At 40.8% G+C, this 9974-nt stretch overlaps 1 protein-coding gene across 2 annotated transcripts; it reads left to right on the top strand.

The window, feature by feature from the left end:
- The first annotated feature begins 616 nt into the window (after window positions 1-616).
- Window positions 617-9262, top strand: LOC307167306 (uncharacterized protein). Of its 2 annotated transcripts, none has more exons than XM_079886294.1 (5): window positions 617-904; window positions 3915-3954; window positions 4400-4499; window positions 4621-4648; window positions 4829-9262. In XM_079886294.1, exons 2-5 carry the CDS (start codon window positions 3940-3942, stop codon window positions 7836-7838), a joined length of 3153 nt encoding a protein of 1050 aa, XP_079742420.1. In that variant the 5' UTR covers window positions 617-904; window positions 3915-3939; the 3' UTR covers window positions 7839-9262. The 2 variants fall into 2 exon arrangements, with proteins under 2 accessions (XP_079742420.1, XP_079742421.1); XM_079886295.1 differs by having other exon boundaries at window positions 634-904; window positions 3918-3954.
- Window positions 9263-9974: the final 712 nt, after the last annotated feature.

Genomic DNA, 9974 nt, shown 5'->3' with positions numbered 1-9974 from the left:
TGCCTTCACTGTGATGATATGTACAAGACTGAAGGATACTGGGGATGTGGACAAAGAGGAAAACTACAAGCGTTCTACTCTGAAAATGAGTTTGCAGGAGACCATGGACTGGTTTATGCGGCTGGAGGCATGATCTGATCTTCTGTAGACAATATTAGTGCCAGAACATATAGATCGGGTTTGCATAAACACTCATTGTGTTGCCCTTCAGTTAAAAGATTTGGTGATGAGTGTGCTTGTAGTTAGTTTGTCTCACAAGGATCATAAGGTGTTTGACAGAGGTGCATTTAGCTGTTCATTAGTGTTATGTCAAAAATTAATCATCAGCAAATCAGGCATACAGTACGACATGAGAAGATGTTTAAACATTTTGAAGAAGTCATCTCAGAGGTTTCTGTTCTTGAACAGCTGAGAGTCAGTTTAACTCGAGTATGTTCAGTTTAAGTTTTGTGCGAGAGCGATTCAAACACACACTGAACTGTTATCTAATCGCTCTCGCGGTTCTTCGATGTCATACACCAATGCTCTTTTGATGTACCTTTGTACAGTGGGCTTCAAGTGGAAAATAACTGAGCCACTTGAAGGGGCGTAACCTGAAGTCTCGCAGGCTGCAGACAGACTAGTGGTGGTTTCAGACAGACAATAGCAGGAAATAAGGAGGGAGCAAATAACACGCTGAAAGATTCTGTTGCTTTAATTTCTTTTCGGCTTGATTTGCACCTTATCTCGTTTTACAAAAATGTTTTAAAATTAAATTGTATAGATTAGTTTTGTGTTGTGCTTGTTAAGTGTAGCATTTCACCGTTTCAACACGTGAAGGTCGAGCTCATCGCATTGTTCATCACGAGGATGCAAAAACACACAAGAACTTCGATCAAGACTGTTCAAGATCATCAAGACTGAGGTCAGTTTGAGGGACTCTATTAATGTACAGTTTTGCATTAAGTAGTAAATTGGAGTTGTGGGTATAATATTGTAGTGACGCATCGAAATAAAAATGCTTAGAAACGAAACCGAAACTAAACACACAACGGGTAGAAAATGGAAACTTTTTTTTTTTTTATTAGACTTTGTTTGAAATAAAACACTGTAATACTTGTCCAAAATGTCTTATTTGTTGTTTAACTAAAGATTGTAGCCTATTAACATCTTAATATCTGCCTGTAACCGTAATATCTGGCTCTTAAAATGGCAGATTACCCGCATTCAGACATCAAACCGCATCAGTGAACGCCTAGAAATGAACCCAACTCACATTACAGACAGCCTGAACACGTTTGTCAAGTGCTTGCAATAAAGATGTGTAATTTTAACACATAGATTCTGTCTGGTAATAACATTCTCAGACTTTTAAAAAAATAAAGTGAAACAGGCAGATGCAAAAATATTAACCATTTGATCAGTAGTTGAGTAAAGAAAACATGTGCACATTAATAACAAGAAAAGTTTACGGCACTAAAGCTTCAAATCACGTATCAGCGCGGAGCAGTTTCTCACGAAGCTCGTGCTGGAGCGCATATAGACCAATTTTCAGTTGGTAAACATGGTGACGTTTTTGTGTGGGCGGAGCAGAACGATCCCTCTGGCCGCTTTACTAACGTTGGTTTGCAAGTTTTGTTAGCTTGTTTTTTAACAATGACTGGAGAAAATCCGATTTTATCTTAATGTGCAAGGTCACTCACTGTCCAGGACCGCGAGTGTTATTTGCAAAAGTTCATTTTAACGGACATCCCAGATTGGCTGACCTGTACACGCTCAGTCAATGGATGGACGATCTGACAGGATTAACGTTAACGCTACCTCCGGTTGAGTGGCCTGACTTCTACACCGACCTGATAGAGAAACTGAGCGTAAAGAGAAACTGAGGGCATATACATCTTTCGATGCCTATAATGTACAAGACTTGTGTGGTAGCCTATGATCCGCAGTTCTGCCTAGCCAGTGCCACGGCCAGACAGAAGACGACAATGTAAAGAGTGACATTACGGTGCAGTTTAAACGATGTGATTAAATAAAAATTCCAGATACAGCATATTCATTTTTTAACTGTGAATTTGATTACCCTTTTTTACCAGGTTCTTCAAAAAGGGTAGTCACAATCAATCAAAACTATGTATAAAATCATAGATGATTCACAAATAATCACAATCATTTAGAAAACATTATGCGATAAAATTTCAAATTGGAGCCTGTACTCCGTCGATTCTTGCACCCAACATCACAAGATGACATTTAATAACAACAATAATAATTTAAGCTCCTTATTATGTAGCCGAATCTGTGCTGGTTTGTATTGGCCGCTTCAGTTTTCCCTTTGTTTTGCCTCCACACAGTTAGTCCAAAATGCCGCCGCTAGAGTTCTTACTAGATCAAGAAAATATGATCATATAACACCAATTTTATCATCCCTACATTGGTTACCTATAAAGTTCCGTATTAATTACACTAAATTCGAGGCTTTTGGTCATACCTAGGATATCCAGATCCACCAAAGGAGGGAGAGCATTTTCACATTTAGCTCCAAAACTCTGGAATAGCCTTCCTGATACTGTTCGTTGCTCAGACTCGCTCTCCCAGTTTAAAACTAGATTAAAGACGCATCTCTTCAGCCAGGCATTCATATAATACTTTTAATCTTACAGTTAAATCCGACCTCTAGTTCATAAACGCCAGAGGAGAACTGGCCCCCGACTGAGCCCGGGTTCTCCCAAGGTTTTTTTTTCTCCATTAGGTCACCTGATGGAGTTTTTCGGTTCCTTGTCACTGTTGCCTTTGGCTTGCTCAGTTGGGGATATTTGGGGATATTTAATTTAATTAATCAATCAACAATACTATTGATCAGCATTACCAAACGTGGACGTTTTCCACTAGAAACAAACATTGATGTATTATTTTAATCTAATACTGTGAAGCTGCTTTGATACAATCTGTATTGTGAAAAGCGCTATATAAATAAACTTGACTTGACTTGACTTGACTCCAGCTGACGCAGTGACGTAACTGTGACGTCGGCTCGAAATTGGTCTATTGTTTTCAGAGAAACACGTGATCAACGATAAACGACGCCTCACTGCACTCGGATCTGCGCTCCTGGCTGCTGTATTGGACCTGCCACAAGATGGCGCTGTCTTTTACACTCTTGATGCTTCTTTACCCGAAACAACCAGAGAAAAGCTTCAAAGATTAAGAGGCTTCACTTCTTCATTCCTAATTAACAGACTTGAACATTTACAACAGCAAGAGTTCGAACAGCAATCAGTTAGAATAAAGGACTCTTTTTAAACACAATAAAACAAAGTTACAGCATCATTTAGACACACAAAGACATCAAAACAGCTCATGAATCTCAACAAAGGTGACAATAAAAAAGACCATTCAGCTGCATAGTAATTGGAGTTGTGGGTATAATATTGTAGTGACGCATCGAAATAAAAATGCTTAGAAACGAAACCGAAACTAAACACACAACGGGTACCATGGTGGTACCCAGCATTGCGACATAAAACTTTTGATTGTCACAACCGTTGATCCTCCAAAAATACATGAAATACATTAAAATATAAATATAAAATTAAAAGACAAAGGATGAGATCGGTGAATCAGTGTCTATGATGATTATGGCAACATCACAACAGCCAAAAACACCTGTTTAATTCACAATATATTCCTGTAGGCTACTGTCTCAAATACGACAAATATTACTCAGAATTCATTGTTTTTATGGTATATTGCTGTTTAAAAAAGAAAAGAAAAAAGGTATCACTGTCAGAATTTGGCTTTTTTTTACAGCAAGGTTTCACAGTGTGCATAATACTCTTTTCACACACAGATAATTAAATATCCAGTTGTTAATATGCAAATATTAGAAGAAATAAAAACATGTATTCTGAATAAATTAATTATGTTGTGTTCAGCAGTTTAAACTGTGAGGGTGGAGATATGGATGAATTCAAGGTGAGTTACAATCTTTGTTTATTAGCTTTTAAAAGCAGACAATTAAATTACTATAAAGATATACAGCTCATGCATTTTTTCGCTTGTAAGTGGACACAAAGTACACATTTAACAGTTTATTTTTTTCATATTTGTTAAGTCTGTATGACCATAACTGAGTATTTTAAATGGATGGTTCGGAGTAAAATCCACCTAGGGTCCTTTGCACCATGACCTCGAGCCAAACACCCCCCAGAAGCCTTTTTTCCTTGGTTGAACATTATTAAAGTTAGAGCTTATTTAGAAATATCAGCCGAATGGGGGTGTTTGCCGACCCCAGAGGCCAGAGGGTTAAATGTGTGATATAGTTAATGATATGTTGAACATTGTGGGCACAATCAACAATATTTACCGATACACAGATGTGATAGATAAGTTATTAAGGGCAGTAAACTTATTTCTAAAGATTGAAGACTTTCTAAAGACACGCCGTCGCAGAAACTCTGGCTGCAGTGAAGTCAGCTGTGCTTCAGATCAAAGTCTTGAACCCCCTCCTTCTTTCAAACGTGAGTTTGAACTACATTATGAAGTTTTCTAGCCACATTATTTTTGTTCAGCAACATCTAATGTCACAAATAATATAAAAGTTATTCAAAAGTTATTTATGTTGTTCTTTATCAAATACAGGTGATGGAAATAAACCGGTGGGGAAACGGTAAGCTTTTCTTTATTAATCTCTGTTAGCCAGCTAAATAACATCATCTTGTTGTCAACCTTAATGTCAGCTTGCAACAACAGGACAAGATAAATGAATGTGAAATGTTCAGCACAAAACTGACACTGTTCTTCAGCTCTCACCCCTGCAAACGGCCCTATCTCATCTCTATCTCTGTAGGTCACATCATGATGCCACCCTCATTAATCCAGGTCCCCCAAGACTTTACCAGCTGAACACGGACAGAACACATATTGATGGGACTGATAAAAAGGTCAGACGATGGACATATGGACGAAGAGACAGAAACAAGCAGAACAAAGTCATACTGTTGGTGGGAGAAACCGGCGCTGGGAAAACCACCATGATCAACACCATGGTGAAATACTTACTGGGAGTGAAGTTTGAGGATAAAGAGTTTTATCAAATCACAGAAGAAGAAAAACCAGAAGCTCAGTCCCAATCCCTGACATCTGAGATCACAGTTTATGAGGTGTTTGTTGAAGAAAACCCAACATCTCTGACCATCATTGACACTCCAGGATACGGAGACTCTGAAGGATTCGATAGAGAAAGAGAGATTACTGATGATCTGGGCAGGTTATTCTCAGATGAGGATTTTCACTATATCGATGCCGTGTGTTTCGTGATGAAGGCGTCTCAGAATCAACTCTCTGGAAAAGAGCATTACATATTCCAGTCAGTTCTGTCTCTGTTTGGCAAAGATATAGAGGACAACATAGTGTTCATCATCACACACTCGGATGGAGGACCTCCAGAGGATGCTCTTAATGCCATTAACACAGCGCAGATCCCCTGCAGAAGAGATGAGAGGAACAAACCTGTTCACTTCCTATTCAACAACCAGCAGGGAGAACAAAGAGCACATGCTCACAAATCATCATGGTACAATCCTCTTCGCTACTTATTCAACAACCAGCAGGGAGAACAAAGAGCACATGCTCACAAATCATCATGGGGAATGGGAGAGAAAAGCATGGAAAAGTTTGTGAAACTCCTGCTAGAAAACAACAGAAAACAAACTCTGATGGCAGTAGATGCTCTGAAAGATAAAAAACAACTTGAAGCCCGTGTCTTTAATCTAATGGACCGTATCACTGAGAAAGATTGTTTCATTCCCAAACTGGAGGAGGAGGGAAAAGATAAAGAGGTGCGGGACCTGGAGGACGTGAGGAGATCTTTAGAAGAGAGGAAAAACACAGCGGACCGGACTGGACGGGCAGTGCGTTCTCTGCCTGATGGGGAAGTGGTAGGTTCGAGGAGATCTTTAGAAGAGAGGAAAAACACAGCGGACCGGACTAGACGAGCAGTGCGTTCTCTGCCTGATGGGGAAGTGGTAGGTTCGAGGAGATCTTTAGAAGAGAGGAAAAACACAGCGGACCGGACTGGACGGGCAGTGCGTTCTCTGCCTGATGGGGAAGTGGTAGGTTCGAGGAGATCTTTAGAAGAGAGGAAAAACACAGCGGACCGGACTGGACGGGCAGTGCGTTCTCTGCCTGATGGGGAAGTGGTAGGTTCGAGGAGATCTTTAGAAGAGAGGAAAAACACAGCGGACCGGACTAGACGAGCAGTGCGTTCTCTGCCTGATGGGGAAGTGGTAGGTTCGAGGAGATCTTTAGAAGAGAGGATAAACACAGCGGACCGGACTGGACGGGCAGTGCGTTCTCTGCCTGATGGGGAAGTGGTAGGTTCGAGGAGATCTTTAGAAGAGAGGAAAAACACAGCGGACCGGACTAGACGAGCAGTGCGTTCTCTGCCTGATGGGGAAGTGGTAGGTTCGAGGAGATCTTTAGAAGAGAGGAAAAACACAGCGGACCGGACTAGACGAGCAGTGCGTTCTCTGCCTGATGGGGAAGTGGTAGGTTCGAGGAGATCTTTAGAAGAGAGGAAAAACACAGCGGACCGGACTGGACGGGCAGTGCGTTCTCTGCCTGATGGGGAAGTGGTAGGTTCGAGGAGATCTTTAGAAGAGAGGATAAACACAGCGGACCGGACTGGACGGGCAGTGCGTTCTCTGCCTGATGGGGAAGTGGTAGGTTCGAGGAGATCTTTAGAAGAGAGGAAAAACACAGCGGACCGGACTGGACGGGCAGTGCGTTCTCTGCCTGATGGGGAAGTGGTAGGTTCGAGGAGATCTTTAGAAGAGAGGAAAAACACAGCGGACCGGACTAGACGAGCAGTGCGTTCTCTGCCTGATGGGGAAGTGGTAGGTTCGAGGAGATCTTTAGAAGAGAGGAAAAACACAGCGGACCGGACTGGACGGGCAGTGCGTTCTCTGCCTGATGGGGAAGTGGTAGGTTCGAGGAGATCTTTAGAAGAGAGGATAAACACAGCGGACCGGACTGGACGGGCAGTGCGTTCTCTGCCTGATGGGGAAGTGGTAGGTTCGAGGAGATCTTTAGAAGAGAGGAAAAACACAGCGGACCGGACTGGACGGGCAGTGCGTTCTCTGCCTGATGGGGAAGTGGTAGGTTCGAGGAGATCTTTAGAAGAGAGGAAAAACACAGCGGACCGGACTAGACGAGCAGTGCGTTCTCTGCCTGATGGGGAAGTGGTAGGTGTGAGGAGATCTTTAGAAGAGAGGAAAAACACAGCGGACCGGACTGGACGAGCAGTGTGTTCTCTGCCTGATGGGGAAGTGGTAGGTGTGAGGAGATCTTTAGAAGAGAGGAAAAACACAGCGGGCTGGACTGGACGAGCAGTGTGTTCTCTGCCTGATGGGGAAGTGGTAGGTTCGAGGAGATCTTTAGAAGAGAGGAAAAACACAGCGGGCTGGACTGGACGAGCAGTGTGTTCTCTGCCTGATGGGGAAGTGGTAGGTGTGAGGAGATCTTTAGAAGAGAGGAAAAACACAGCGGGCTGGACTGGACGAGCAGTGTGTTCTCTGCCTGATGGGGAAGTGGTAGGTTCGAGGAGATCTTTAGAAGAGAGGAAAAACACAGCGGGCTGGACTGGACGAGCAGTGCGTTCTCTGCCTGATGGGGAAGTGGTAGGTGTGAGGAGATCTTTAGAAGAGAGGAAAAACACAGCGGGCTGGACTGGACGAGCAGTGTGTTCTCTGCCTGATGGGGAAGTGGTAGGTGTGAGGAGATCTTTAGAAGAGAGGAAAAACACAGCGGGCTGGACTGGACGAGCAGTGCGTTCTCTGCCTGATGGGGGTAATCCCTGAGGGAGTGGTTCCCAACCTTCTTTCCAGGAGACCCCCATTTTAACATTCAAAATCCATAAAGACCCTTGCAACACTTGCAGACAAATCTTATTTACTTACAAAATCAGTTGTTAATTTTTAATAAATGCAACAACAGCAGAAACATTAAAATAATATAACTAACAACTACGGCCGAATTTGACTTACATTATAATGTTATCTACTAACATATACTATTTGGTATTGACCAAAATGTTTTATAAAATGATAAACCTAATATTCCAGCCTTTAAATCATTTTTTAAGAAACGGGACGAGTCAAAATGATTAAGTATTTTATCAGATCAATGAATAATTCTAGATACCTTTTTATCCGAGTTGTTTTGATTTTTAGAATGCTTATTTTTCATTAACTGGTTAAAATTACAACAGCGCATAAAAATTAGGCCTGAGTTTCACAAACAATAAGACGGACTGAATGAAAATGTAAACCCACTCTCTGAGCTTATAAACATTTTGGTTGGGACGATAAGAAGAAAACGCCCTCAAAACTTCTCTCAAGGCAGTCAGTTTCCTCCAGAGACACATTCATAGAATTCATTCATACTTTAATACACAGTATTTCCCTCAGCACTCAGAGAAAACGAAGCCTACGCCGCAAGCCTGTGTCTGCAAGAGACTGTTGCTTTCTTAGCTTAATACCGGACAGTATTCACCATGAGTTTTTCAAGTCCCGGGAAGCAAATACACTGTTAAAAAAAAAACGTGAAATTTATGGTAAAAAACCGGCAGCTGTGGTTGCCAGTAATTTACCGTAAAAAATAAGGTAGCAACCTTTTATGTTTTACGGGATTTAAATTTACGGGAAAAAACACAATGTAAATAAAACCCTGTGAAATTTACGGTAAAAAACGTCAGCTTGGTTGCCAGTATTTTACCGTAAAAAATATGGTAGCAACCTTACTTTGAAAAAACAAAACAAAAAAAACCTTCAGCAGGATTTAAATGTGTGGTAAAAAAAAAACATCAGCTGTGGTTCCCAGTACTTTACCATAAAAAATACAGTAAGAACCTTTTAGTTTTCACGGGACAACCGTTATATTACATAAACTGATAAATGTTATCATTAAATTTCACTAAAGTATTGAAGTCTGCTTTATATCTTTGTAACATACTGATAACCATCATAATAACACAAGTGGTAAACAAGAAAAATCACGATGATTTAAGTATACCATTAGTTTTCCACAAACTGAGGCACATGTTAATATATAGAAGGTGCACAGTGTCATACACACAAACACAAAACACCATCATGGTGACACACACACATGACTCCAAATAATGGCATAAACATTCTTTAAACAATATATGATGTAATATAAACCCCAAATGTATAAAACTGATAACAAAAACCAAGAAGAAACATAATTATTTAAATGAAATAGCATCAAATGTGAAGTGTCACACAGGGAATTCTGGGAATGTCCATTTAGAGAAACAACAGGAACAGAAAAAAGAGACGAGCAGAAACACAAGAACTACAATTGACTTCAGCCACAGCCTCAGATGAAATCAACTGAAGAGAAAAGAAGACATTAAATCTGTGAAGATCTCAGCAGAGGAGGATTAAACAACTCCACAAACAGCATTACCAGCTTCACTTATTACTGACCAGACTGACTTTATTTCTGTCATACATCTACAGTTCTGTTTGAGAATTAACAGGTTTAGATGTTGATGATTTATTGTTTCATTTGAAGTCACCATGATGGAGATCAGTGACTGCTTTAGTTGGGCTCTTGACCCTTGACTTTCTAACATTAGTTTTTCTCTGCCTGCTGTAACTCTGTGTTTATAAGACATGTTGATTATGGCTAGGAAATCAGAGAGAAAATGAATCGTGTGATGGCGGTTGTGTATCAGAGATGGCGGTTGTGTATCAGAGATGGCAATCACCATGTCTGATTCACTGAGCTCTTATCTTTGATTATATGTGTTATTAATTTTACATTATTGATTGTAGTAGCCCTATGATTCTATAGCATGTGATCCATCATTGCTGTGATAATCAGAATAATTTTTAAAACATTGTGTACAATAACGGTTTGAGCTGCTGTATCTTTCAGACACACACACAGACATCAAGAATCAGCAT

Source organism: Squalius cephalus (genome assembly GCF_949319135.1).
Source record: "Squalius cephalus genome assembly, chromosome: 1".
In the NCBI taxonomy this organism is placed as follows: Eukaryota; Metazoa; Chordata; class Actinopteri; order Cypriniformes; family Leuciscidae; genus Squalius; species Squalius cephalus.
Note: the sequence above shows the minus strand (reverse complement) of the source record. Positions and strands in the feature narration are given on the sequence as shown.

Coding starts and splice junctions, on each gene's coding strand:
- LOC307167306 (XM_079886294.1), top strand. Junction 4,500..4,620: donor ACCCCCTCCTTCTTTCAAAC/GTGAGTTTGAAC, acceptor TATCAAATACAG/GTGATGGAAATAAACCGGTG. Junction 4,649..4,828: donor AATAAACCGGTGGGGAAACG/GTAAGCTTTTCT, acceptor CTATCTCTGTAG/GTCACATCATGATGCCACCC.